The sequence below is a fragment of the Euleptes europaea genome, chromosome 14 (assembly GCF_029931775.1).
Source record: "Euleptes europaea isolate rEulEur1 chromosome 14, rEulEur1.hap1, whole genome shotgun sequence".
NCBI classification, from domain to species: domain Eukaryota; kingdom Metazoa; phylum Chordata; class Lepidosauria; order Squamata; family Sphaerodactylidae; genus Euleptes; species Euleptes europaea.
The window spans coordinates 31,841,386-31,854,586 of record NC_079325.1 but is presented as its reverse complement, the minus strand read 5'-3'; the positions used below and the strand labels follow the sequence as shown (position 1 = coordinate 31,854,586).

The 13,201-nt window shown below is 46.0% G+C and overlaps 1 protein-coding gene across 1 annotated transcript in view; it reads left to right on the top strand.

Annotated features, from left to right (window-relative positions):
- The window catches only part of AAK1 (AP2 associated kinase 1), an 86,662-nt gene that overhangs the window by 49,748 nt on the left and 23,713 nt on the right, over window positions 1-13,201 (top strand). Inside the window, exons 7-12 of the mRNA XM_056860250.1 lie at window positions 1,151-1,283; window positions 3,805-3,908; window positions 4,454-4,533; window positions 6,687-6,841; window positions 9,380-9,648; window positions 11,086-11,349. Of these exons, the coding sequence (XP_056716228.1) occupies window positions 1,151-1,283; window positions 3,805-3,908; window positions 4,454-4,533; window positions 6,687-6,841; window positions 9,380-9,648; window positions 11,086-11,349 (1,005 nt within the window). The remainder of the gene's footprint in view (window positions 1-1,150; window positions 1,284-3,804; window positions 3,909-4,453; window positions 4,534-6,686; window positions 6,842-9,379; window positions 9,649-11,085; window positions 11,350-13,201) is intronic.

The window sequence follows — 13,201 nt, the reverse complement described above, 5'->3', positions numbered from 1 at the left end:
AGCACTATATTTTATTCATGCATTCTTATAGATATGCTTGCCGTTTAATATTTTATAAGCCATATATAAATGACTATTTATACATTGCAGTTTTTCTTGTTATCACGGGGGGGGGGGGTTACTTGCCCTGAGCGCTTGTGACTGGTACTACGGGATTGTAAATTAAGATGAGCCGTTGAGGATTATTCTGAAGGGCAAATTCTTGTGTTCCAGTTCAAGGAAATGGGTACTCGAAGGGATGGTTCAGTCATTGTGCTCCAGGGAGAACTGAAAGCTCAGTACAAGCATTGGTCCTGTGTGCTGTCATCCACCCAGCCCCTCAGGAGTTATTCCACTTTTATTTGAATGCAGCATTCTATATGAAACCCTAGAAAGAATGTTGTTTGTTGAATCAGTTGACGACATTTCATATTACTTCCCATAACAAATTGAGAGGTTCTTTTATTCTCTTTGTAGATGGAATTCATCTCTTGTTTTCTGGATTTATTAGTGGAATAGATTTAAAATCTGTTTCCATAGCTGATGTTGTAGCAAAAAAAAAAAAAAAATTGTACAGGACTTATCTCTCTGGTAAACATTCTACTTTGCATTCTTTGCAACAGTATACTCATCTAGAAGTTTTGACTTAATTATGTCTAATCTCCTTTTAATTTCCTCATCACTTCATTTAGTCACATTGTTCTAAATTTTCTGTCTGTGCTAAACAGCCTGTCTGACTTCTTATAAATGGCACCCTTTTGAATGCTTCAGATGTCTCCCAGAATTTGACAGGAAGTTGGAACCAAAGGGGGCCTTTCACTGTTCTGTGCTTTTGCATGAGAGCGTAGTGTGAAAAAAAGGGAAACTTAATTCCCAAGACATTTATGCAGTCTGTGAGCTACAAGGGTCAGCTCTTTAAGTTACATGGCTCTGTGGTCCAGAAAGTTACCGTCCAGTGACCTCAGGCAAATTTGGGACAATTTCTAGTGGAACCAATGATTCCTCGATTCAGTGCTGAGAAGTCAGTAGATACTGTCTATGAAGCAAGTAAGCTTTCTATTGTAGCAAACAAAAGTACAGACTGGTGCTTGCTAGTGCTGATCCATACGTGACCGTGGAGGCTGCCTTTGTCTGGCTGTGGTTTTGTAAAGATGCCCTAATCTCCTTTCAGGCTCTGGGCTGCTTGCTATACAAACTCTGCTATTTCACTTTACCGTTTGGAGAGAGCCAGGTGGCAATTTGTGATGGGAATTTTACCATTCCTGACAACTCTCGCTACTCCCAAGAAATGCACTGCCTCATAAGTAAGTATCTGTTGTGGGTAGGCTTACCAGGTCCCCCTTCTCCTTCGGCAGGAGGTTTTTGGAGTGGAGGTGGGGGGGGGGGGTTGCGCGCACACAGAAGTGCTGCATCACAAGGGGCCACCACCACCTGGCACTTGGCAACCCTAGTTGTGGGAGGGGTTGGCATTTGGAGAATGCCATATATCATGATGATATATGTCAGAGTGGTGGGCCAGAACTGGATTCAACTAAACCAGCCTCGGAGGACAGAAAACTAAAACAGCAGAGGCAAGCAGTGCAGTTGTAGTCAGGATAGAGGTCAAGTGCAGCACAACAACAATTACTGTGTGGTTGGCATTTGGAGAATGCCATATATCATGATGATATATGTCAGAGTGGTGGGCCAGAACTGGATTCAACTAAACCAGCCTCGGAGGACAGAAAACTAAAACAGCAGAGGCAAGCAGTGCAGTTGTAGTCAAGTTAGAGGTCAAGTGCAGCACAACAACAATTACTTCCTGAGTGTTGGAGGCCCGGGGTAAAGTTGTAGGCTGTAAGGCAAGAGGTGTAGGAGGCATAGCTGTAGGGCCGGTAGGGGAATCGGGTCCACAGTAGCAATACGTCCAAGAAGTAGGCAGAAGAGAGCTAGATTCTTCCACAGTCTACAAGTTATTAGATCTGAGTCAGAGGCAGAACTTCTGTAGCCCCAGTTTTCCTCTGATTGCCCCCCGCCCACCCACATGCTTCTGCTGGGTTGGTCCAGACTCCAGTTCCCGGAGTGGCCACTTGCAAGGAAGGCACTGCAGCTCTCTCCTGGCTCAGGTTGGTTGGTTTGCTTGTACTCCACCCTGGCTCCCAGAGTCCTGTGTTTGAGATCTGTGATGTCTGACAGTGTGCATGGTTCATTTGTGACTTTTGCAAGCATTGCTACCTTTTCCTGCTGTCTGTGACTGGAAATCCCCCAAGGGCTCATTCAGGCATGTTAAGGGACAGTCACGCTCCCACCTACTCTCCCACCTTGTGTCCCATGTTGGCCTCGGTTTTGTTCGTTCCCTTCAATGTAGCTGAAAGGGTACTACTTTCCTATCAGAGGCTACTTCTGTCAGCCTCCAGCCTGTTGAGGCTCAAGTTTGGGGTGTCCAGTGAGAAAATGAATTGGCCGTTTTGGGGATGTGCTTCGTGAGCCCTTTGCAACATGGAGAGGTAGTGATTTGGGTCTTGTGTGTACCAAATTTCAAGTTTCTTGCTTGTGAGGAGGCAATCTCAAACATATTTATAATGATGACATAAATGCAAAGAAGTATCATGCGATGCTCAGATTCTTTAGAACCAAAGGAGCAGGCCATCTACCAGCAGTTATAAAGCTCTATTGGGTCAAATCCTTAGCTCAACATATTTATGGGGCCCAATCAGGTACAGTTGGCAACTACAAGGCACTGGAGAAGGTCCAGTCGGGTTTTCTTAGAGCTCTTTTCAAAGTTCCCAAATGTACATCTAATGTGGTTCTCAGATACAAGGCTGGGTTACGCAAGGTAGATGATATAAATGTATGTGGAATGAATGTGGAGGGGGAGGAAGGGTAAATGAATGAAAATTTGCCCTTGATCGAAGCAGAGACACTGTTCCATACTAGAATCTGTTAAAGTCTAAATTTTGTTGAGGAAAAAATGGTGGTCGTGTGAACCATGAGCCACTTTTCTGTGTTCTTTCTTCTCTGTGTTCTACGCTGCCCCATCCCCGCCCCCCCATCCCCCAGTTTCCCAGGCCAAGTATTCCCTTGGTACTCTTAGAACTGACTTTGAAGACATGCCAGCCTCCATAACTGCATGACTTTCTTCTATGCAAGTCTGCCTGCTTGTGTACTGATCTCCAAGAGCCTTGAATCCATCTTAAGGACTTGTGATCTATGAATGGAAATACAAAGCTAGGCCGATCACAATTAGCTGATTCACTACAGTGAATGTATTGTGCAGTGATCGATGAATTCCTCTTGGCCACACTGGAGCAGCAAAGTTGGTTGGCTGGTTAACTCTGGTTTGATTCCAAGTGCCCCGAGATCGCTCAGGTTCTCCATATGGGCTTTTACGAGTGTATGTTGAAGCCCGCATGGAAGATCTCAGAAAAGCTGACTGTTGTGTCCAAAGCTACTCCCATCATGGAATTTCTACCAAAAGGTCTTGATTGGCAGCTGATTTTTAACTGGGGACATCTTTCAGCTGAGGAAGGGCTGGGTGTCCTGGAATAGAGGTTCCATCTCCTAACATGTGTCTATGTTCTTTACCCATCCGTTCTATGTTCTTTACCGTTTACGAATCCCACTAGACCGGAGGCAAAATTTGTCTGCATTTGAGTGGGCAACTGAACTATATATCGAGGTAGGGGATCCTGGGTTTGGGGACTGTATCGGAGGCTGGGTGGCAGACCCCTGAGAAATGGATTAGGTTCCTGGGCCTCCTGTTTAAAACAGTTACTTTAAAGATTCCTAACTTAATTCTTCCAAACATTCTGTACCTGAAAGTCTAATATACGCTCTGTTTCTTAGGGTATATGCTGGAGCCAGACCCTGACAAGAGGCCCGAGATTTACCAGGTCTCCTATTTTGCATTCAAGCTCGCTAAGAGGGAATGTCCAGTCCAGAATGTACAGGTGCGTGAGGACAGAGCTCTGGAGGTTGAAGGGAGGTAACACCATAACAATGAGGACAAATTATTGCGTCCTTCATTTCTTCCACAATGTGTAGGCTCTCTTCCTTAAACAAAATGGCAAAGCAGAGTTATGTATTGACTTTCCTATGTATCGGCCCTGACGCAGTTAGTATCTCTGTCTCTTCCCCTCCCCAAACAGTTTTTTAAACAGTTAGGTAACAAATGGTGGTGCCTATGTATGAAAAAATGTTTGCGTGCTGTTTTTACTGGGGTTATGATGTTTACATGTCTTGTACCATGACTTCTTCCCCTCTCGCCCCAGTGGTCATTAACAGTGCCATCCTAAAGAGATTTATATCCTTCTGAGCCCACTGACGTCAAGTGTGATACATTTTGTGTAATAGTGAAGCTACTGCTGGGGAGAGCTGTCGTTTTCTGCATGTGGGGTGCTCTCCTTAGCTATTGACAAGCCCCTGTCATTTTCTGCCCTGTGCATGCATGGACAGTAAACATAAATAAAACGAGTGCTTGGTTTTCTATTTGCAGAGCTCCTCAATCCCTGCCAAGCTTCCTGAGCCAGTGAAAGCAAGTGAAGCGGCTGCTAAGAAGACCCAGCCAAAAGCCAGGTAAGAGGACCTGTTTTTGAGAAGGGCTGCTTTGACTCTGACCAGCAAAAGGCTGGCAAATGTTAGCTGTGATTAAGAGCTTATCTTCTGGAGACCTGAGGTCAGCTCATGTGGCAACCTGGGAACCTCATTTCAAAATATTTCAAGGGGCTGTAAGGCAGTAAATGCTACACTAGGGCACAGGTCCCACCCTTTCTTTTTCCTTCTCTTTCTTCCTCCCTGACTGAAAAGCCGGTGTGCTATGGTAGGTAGAGTGGCAGACCAGGACCTGGAACACCTGGGTTCAGATTTCCACTCTACCATGTAAGCTTGTCAAACACATGAACACATGAAGCTGCCTTATACTGAATCAGACCCTTGGTCCATCAAAGTCAGTATTGTCTACTCTGACTGGCAGCGGCTCTCCAGGGTCTCAAGCAGAGGTCTTTCACATCACCTACTTGCTTAGTCCCTTTAACTGGAGATGCCAGGGATTGAACAGGTAAAGGCCTGTTGCGATGCAGCACTTCCGGGTGTAAAACGCACCACAAGGGGCCGTTTTCCACTCAAATGGCCCCTTGTGATGCGTTTTACACCCAGAAGTGCCGCATCGCAACAGGCCTTTACCACTCAAAGTGGGAGTTTGAGTGGAAACCGGCCCTTTGCAATGCAGCACTTCCGGGTGTGAACCGGAAGTGACCTGTCCCTGCCTGCACAGATTGCCCTCCGACCCTCTGCTGGTCAGCGGGCGGCCAGGTGGATTGGCGGGGGTTTGCCCGCCACCACCTGGCACTTGGCAACCTTAACTCACTGGCTTTGGCTGTCCAGAGTTCCTTCCAGTGCAAGCTCCTAACTCTGAAGCACCTTCTCCTCCTCCCAGGACATGTGTGGTCTTGGCTGGGGAGGGGACTGTGGTAAGGCGGGGTGGGGGGAGGGAGAGAATAGTGTTCTAGCTTGCTTTAGTTTTCCTCCCAGTTGTATAACTTTATGGTTGTAATTCCAAGGAACAGCTTTCAGCCAATATTTGAGCACAGTGCCTGAAGCAGGACAAGAATTCTTTTTAATGACACCAGTGTGTAAACGGTGGCACTTCAGGCTGCCAGCTGTTGCCAAGCATTTTCATGATGCCTTTTTGTCTGCTCATTCTGTAAATCCATTTAAAAAGTGCAGATTTAAAATAGTCTCCAATATTTGAATGCGTTAAGTGACTTTGACATATTCCTGCTGTCTAGGATTAGAAGGGGAAAGCAGTGATCTGGAGAACCGGGTTTGATTCCCCACTTCTCCTCATGAGCGGTGGACTCTAATCTGGTGAACTGGGCTGGTTTCCCCACTCCTACACATGAAGCCTGCTGGGTGACCTTGGGCTAGTCACAGCTCTCTTAGAGTTCTCTCAGGCCCACCTACCTCACAGGGTGTCTGTTGTGGGGAGAGGAAGGAAAGGTGATTGTAAGCCAGTTTGATACTCCTTAAAATGTAGAGAAAATTGGGGTATAAAAACCAAGTAGTCTTGTTGGTAGTAGTATGTCTGGGACCTTACAGTAATACTCTGCCTACTCAGCATATGCATAACACCTTGCCAAGTTGCCCTGAGTGACTTTGATCCCTCTTATCTTCTTTTACCACTCAAGTCTTTGGTTCTACTGCTGCTCCATTGGCCCCACATGACGGCCCCCTTTTTATGACAATGCAGCTACTTCCTTTCTCCCCCCCCCCATCCTAGTTCTTTATCTTCTCTGTGCCTCTCCTGACACCTGGTTCCACTAGTACTTTCTAATGGCTATTAAAGACTGAACTGCCTACCTGGAATTCTGCACTTTCAGTTATAGGACCGCGGCCCTAAATTCTGCAGCTGCAACTAATTATGCAAATCAGACAGAAATATGCACAGAGTTGCTTAAAATTACATGCTTTATTTAACTGAAGCAGGATTGGGTTTTTTTGCAGAATTTGGAGATTTGTGGTAATCTTTTGTGTATGGGTGTTTTTTTCCCCCCCTCAGCAGGGAAGAAAAGGTTTGGCTATTCAGGAAAAGCATGGGCCGACTACTAGAAAGAGGGGCTGTAAAGATTTGGGATCATGGGAAATGGCTGGCAGTTGTGGAGAGAGAACCCTAAAACTTGCTTGTTTCTTTAAAACCTCCAAACATGTGTGGGATTTTTTTCTCTTTCCAGGCTGATGGATCCTATTCCTACGACAGAAACATCCATCACCCCACGCCAAAGACCCAAAGCTGGGCAGACGCAACCTAATCCAGGAATTTTGCCCATCCAGCCTGCCCTGACTCCTAGGAAGAGGCCGACAGCTCAAGCAAATGTCCAGGCACATGGTGAGCAAGGGGAGAACACTCAGCCTTGGTGTGTGTGTGTGTGGGGGTAGGGAGAGAGCTCAGACCCTCATGGCAGAACACGCAGAGCCAGTTAATTGCCTACTTTGGATTGTTCCATGGGTAAACCTTCACCTCTGATTACATCTGCATGCTTCTTCCCAAGGATTCTGTTAGAATTCCCTGGCCTACAGGTTTTGCCACATGTTGGAATATTTACTCATAGAAAAAGTGCCTAAGTGGAATGGGGATATATGTAGGGTTGCCAGTTCCGGGTTGGGAAATGCCTGGAGGTTTTTGGGGCCAAGCCTGAGGAGGGTGGGGTTTGGGGAGGGGAGGGACTTCAGTGCCATAGATTCCAATTGCCAAAGCGGCCATTTTCTCCAGGGGAACTGATCACTATCGGCTGGAGATCAGTTGTAATAGCAGGAGATCTCCAGCTAGTGCCTGGAGGTTGGCAAACCTAGATATCTGTGAGAGGCCTCTTGACTTAAAAGGTGGTGTGTCCTGGGGCTTTTTAAAGGGGGGGGGCTTCCTAAAGGAAGATCTTAGGTAAAAGATGTTCCAAAGCAGCTGAAAATGCTTTGAGCTCCTGTGAGCAGGAGTCATGGGTGGGTTACTGGGGGTGAGTGGGTGGTCAGGAAGCATGTCTGAAAAGTTTTATTGCCAGAACTCTTTCTACCTTACGCTAAAAAAAACTTTACGATTCTGGAACATGGCAAAGTAGATTCTGTGACTTGTATAAAATTATGCTTACGTAGGCTCTTACATTGTACAACCAATTCTGGTTCTGCTACTCACAGGGAAGGCTTTAAAAGCCTGGCTCCAGACAGCAGGAACTCTTGTTCAGCCACTACTCTGGCTTTGGAAGCCTCGCCGGTTGTTGTCCACAGGCTTTGTAGTCCATAAAGGCTAGAATATTAGTTTTTGTTTACCTCGAAAGCCTGACGTTTTTAGGGAGCTGAATCCTTCACCCAGTTCTACATTCTGTACTCCTCTGGAAACTCTGTGCCCAATCAGAACTCGGTTTATAGACTTGGCCGCCCCTCAAGCCACAGCAGTTCATACTATCACAGCACGTAACGGGGTTTAGAGGTACTGGTGATGGGCATGGATGATGCTTTCCTCCCACAGCTGTCCAACTGAATTCGGCTTGTACCCCCCCTTCAGTTACCACAGCAGGCCTTGGTGCTGTGAAGGCAGTGAAACTGGCACCAGTATAATGGAATATGCCTATAAGTCTATTGGTTGAGCAGGGCTTCCCCTGGGCCGAAAGCTCTCTGCTCCACTACAGAGTTCAGTTGTATGTGTTGCCATCTGTCATATAGAGGATGGTGCCGAGTTGTTTTCTGTTGCCCCAGAAGGTCGGACCAGAACCAACGGGTTGAAATTAAATCAAAAGAGTTTCCGTCTAGACATTAGGAAGAATTTTCTAACAGTTAGAGCAGTTCCTCGGTGGAACAGGCTTCCTCGGGAGGTGGTAAGTGCTCCTTCCCTGGAGGTTTTTAAGCAGAGACTAGATGGCCATCTGTCAGCAATGCTGATTCTATTACCTTAGGCAGTTCATGAGAGGCAGTTCATGAGAGGGAGGGCATCTTGGCCATCTTCTGGGCATAGAGTAGGGGTCACTGTGTGTATGGGTAGGGGGAGGTAGTTATGAAATTCCTGCATTGTGCAGGGGGTTGGACTAGATGACCCTGGTGGTCCCTTCCAATTATGATTCTATGATTCTATCTTGTTAAGAAGAATAGTTTTTACAGTAAGAGTAGTTGATACAGTAAGAGTAGTTCAGCAGTGGAATCAGCTGCCCAGGGAGGTGGTGAGCTCCCCCTCACTGGCAGTCTTCAAGCAGCGGCTGGACAAACACTTGTCAGAATGCTTTTGGCTGATCCTGCATTGAGCAGGGGGTTGGACTAGATAGCCAATGATTCCGTTCTATGATTCTGAGTCATGCAGCCTCTCTGGGGTCCGGTCCAGAATTTTCCATTTTGTGTATGGTATTTGTATATTCGGAACAGAAACCTGTTTTAGAGTGGCACCCCTGCTAATCTTTAGGCCACAGACCTGATCCAGAAGGCTTGTGTCTTTTTAACAGTCCCTTGTGTGATGGTTCTTGAGTTGTTAGTTGTCCTTTATCATTAGTAGTTGTGTTATACCTATTTAAAGCAGTTCCCGTAGACCTGCATTTCAAGCCCTCAAAAATAGAGTTTTATAAATCCTGTTGAGGGGATGGCCCTTCCTGGCCTAAGGTAAACCCTGCATGTAGGGTTTTGGTTAATTGGATTATTATATAAACTTCTTGATAGCTTAACTGGTATTGATTAGGCTGCGATTTATGAAAGAGTGAATAGGATCATTCCCCCACACACACACACGTTTCCTGTATTCTTTTTCCTTAGTAAATGAACATGTTTATGTTTTCAGTACTTGTTCTGTGGGAAAATTGAGAAATGCCTTTTTTTTTAAAATGAAAAAACACAATGGGGTAATTGGTGTACGCAAAACTGACCTTAGCGTTACGCTCCATTCTCCACCCTGTAGTTGTGGTGCCAGCATCTTTGGCTAGCAGTCAGCCCTCGCTTCCTGCAGGTCTCTCGCAGCCGAAAGCTCTGCCTCAGCCAAGTCAACCTCAGCCTAAGCAGCCGGCCCCTGTACAGCTGCCTGCTGCCGCCGCCTGCCAGCCACAGGCCCCTTCAGCTCAGCCCCAAGCCACCCCTCAGCACCAGCTCTTCCTAAAGCAGCAGCAGCAACAGGCTACCTTCTATCAGCACCCGCCGGCAGCCCAGCAGCCAGTACAAGCTCCACCACAGGTGAGGCTTTTGGGAAGGGACTTATGCAAGGCGAGGGAGGACCTTTTGTTGTCTTTAAAAGGTGTACCTTGGTTGGGTTTTTTTTTTTTTTACTTTGAAATGAAATATGCACACATGAAATATTCATGGCTTACAGAATTTTTGAATAATTTTTTTCCAGCCAGAAGGAGCCAGCTCACACAAATCATAATCAATAAGTCATCCAAAATTACAGCGCAGTTCGATTCTGAATCAGTCTGTAGAACTGCACTGATTGTGTTCTTTGAACTAACAGCAGTTGTAGTATATGCACGTATTTGTGTGCTATGGCAAAGCTAGCATGTGCTAATTTTTTAGGCCATAGCTTTACAGCAACAGTGGATGATGCCTACATTTGCAGGGTGGGGGGGAAATACTGGTTTTGCCAGTTCCAAAACCAGAGAAACTTGACATACACACCCCAATCTGCACTGGCTATACATAGCCTTTGAAACCTTTAACAGTGATAGTAATCCTGTGAAATGCAGAGAGCTACATTCACAATTACCAGCAACCAAGAGAGTAACATTTACTTCCATCCTTGGCATGAGGGCTGCACCTTAAGGAGGGTCACTGCTTACCCGTTCCTTGGGTGGTGGCTGTTTCACAGTGGTAACCACCTGCCAGTCACCTGCCATATTGGGAAACAGTGCTCAAAAGAGCCATGGTGGCATTTCAAAGAGCCAGGTGTGGCTCCAGAGCCACTGAATTAGTATCATTGCTTTATACCTATTGATTGTAAGAGAAGTGTCTTATGTTGATTGAAATGAACCTTCTCTACTCGTTGGCTCAGCTGTTGAAGCTTTATAGAATATTTATGAACATGTCAGTGGCTTCTAAAAACAGCACCCTTGTGTTGGAGCAGAGAGGTCTTTGCCCAGTAGCTGGCCCTCCCTTTCGAGTTTCCCACAGCCAAAAGGTGTGCCTCAGCTGACTCAACCTCTGTTCAAACAACAGGGCCCTGTACAATTGGCTACTGCCCGCCAGTCACAGACCTCCCTTGCCTCAGCCACAAAGAAGGGGACAGGTATCAGAGCAAGGGGGTGCTGGAGGAATACATAAACGGTGTGTCTGAATAGCAGGTAGATGAATGGCGAATACATGAGCAAGTGAAATGGATGCAAAGAAGGTATTGCAAAAAAAAGCGCACACACCTGTAAACTTATACAAGTTTCCACTTGCCCACATATACTTCATTAAAATAGCTATTTTGTGTCATTGAGTATTATTGGATTATCTGTAATAAAAAAATAAGATAACAGAATGGTAGCATAAGACACAGCGTTTGAGTTGCCTTGGGATGGCTGCTGAATAAGGTAAGGGAAGTTGGTGGTTGTAGTTAGTTGAATTTTAACATGCTGAAGCAAAATTGCAACCAGTCACAAAGCCAAGCTCTGGGTATTTGTTCTGGTTTTACAGCTGCAAGCGATGCCGCAGGCACCTCAGCAACCAGTGAAACCACAGTTCCCAGCGGTACAGCAGGGAGTTGTCACAACAGTGCAACAGCAGCCAGTGCAGAACTACATGCAGCAGCAGCAGCTACTGGCCCAACAGGCCACCGTTCAGCAGAAGACAGCTGTAGCAGCAGCACAGCAGAAGCAACCAACTCAGATCCTGCCACAGGCACAGCCGGCTGTGGCACAGCCGGCTGCAGCACAGCCAGCCACGACACAGGATCAGCCGGTAAGGATCAACAAGCTGTTTGGTAATACTGTGCCTTTGATTTGCTGACCCTGATCAGGAACCAGTTTTTCTGGAAGGCTGTTCTTAGAGAAAAGCGTGTGGCTTTGATCTGGCGCCTTCATCCACCTCCCGTTAAGTTGCCATTAAATTCTGTGGCCATAGCTGCTATTTCCTCCACATAATTATGATAACATCTAGAGGCAGTAATGGGGAAAGGGCAGCAAGGCTCATGGGGCTGGATTTAGCTCTGCTGAATTTAGCTGTGGGCCTCTATCAAGTCAGTGAGCTGGATGCTTGAGGCTGAACTTTGGAATTGATGCATATCGGCTCCTGAAAAACTATTGGCTGACAGTCTTTTGGGATGAGGGGAACTGCAGTTGTTCTAAGCTTGCAGCCAGTAAGGGGTACTGGCTTGGAAAACCAGCATGGGTAGAGTAGTGGGTGTGGACCAGAGAGACGACATTCCCACTCTGTGCTAGAAAATGGAGTCGGTACCCTCCCCCAGCTACCTCCAGTATGCATCACGGTGCTCTTTTTTATGTTTACCTAGGCGGTAGGACTGCAAACTTTTATTAGTTTAATTGGTTGATTAATCAGTGGGTTGGGCTCACCAAGAACTCACCTGGCTACTCTTTTTTTTGTAACAAATTTATTACACAATAGAATAGAAGCAATATACAACAATACATATATGACATACACAACATATGTAAAATATAACTGGATTTCAAAATTAGAAAATGCTCTGAAAAAAATCTGGGCTAGAATTACAGAACTGAATGATACAATAATCAAGCCAGTGTAGTTGACTCTCCAGTTTAATTCCTTAAAAGCACTGTGCAGACTCAAGGGGAAAATCACGGTGCTCTTGGCAAGTTACTGTCTGTTAGCCCTATTGTGAAGGTAGATGGGAGTAGCCCTACCATGTGTGTTGCTCCAAGCTCTTCTTGGTGTGCATACCCCTAAAGCCAGAACTTCTCTGAGCTCCTTGGAGGAAATGCTAGATGCAAATATGAATGGTAAGGCATCCACTAAGCATGGCTTCTTTTTACTATGGTTATACTGGCAAAGCCAATTCATATTCTGCAGCAAGCAGCCCAAATCGTGACCAAGGAGTCCTTGTGCCATTTGTTCTGTATTCAGAAAATGAAGTATATTTAGCCACGGTGAGTGTCCTCAGCTTGCCTAAGCGAGACCCGCTTACAGGCTTCTGCGCTGAATCTTTGCAGGAACACTGCTGCGTGTCTGCTGCGAGGGCTGGGTTTAGTACTGCAAAGGAGAGAGAGGCGCGTGAGCAAATATCACTAAAGGATAGAAGCCTTGATGTATGAACAGGGCTAAGACAGCAAATCCGACTGCTTTTAGTTCAACTGCTCTCAGTTTTAAGAGGCCTGTTGGAGAGCTTTAGATTCATCTGTAAGGTTATTCCTAGCCTCATTTGTCAATTCCAAAATCATTCTGCAGGGGTGGCTCGATGTCATTGCTCTTGAATGTTACAATGTACTACAGTCCACTTATTTAGAGTATTAGGCTTGTTACCAACTAAGGAAGGAGTTTCTAGTCCTGGGGATGAAAGAGGGATGCTTCCAGGGTCAGTCGTCTTTTCATGATTCTCAGTATTAGAATTAGTTTGGCTTTTGTGGTTCTTTGGATTGTGGGCCTCTGGTTCCTGTTCTCCAGAACTCTGGATTTGGGCAGGCAAGTCAGAGCAGAATTTGAAGTTTAAATTCTCTGTTCAAGCAGACTTTCTTTTTCAAAACAAATAATCCATTTTGCCACTATAATGTATGAATTGCTCCCAAACAAGTGCTCTTTACTTAAGGAGAAGCAGGGTTTCCCCCACCCCAAGTGA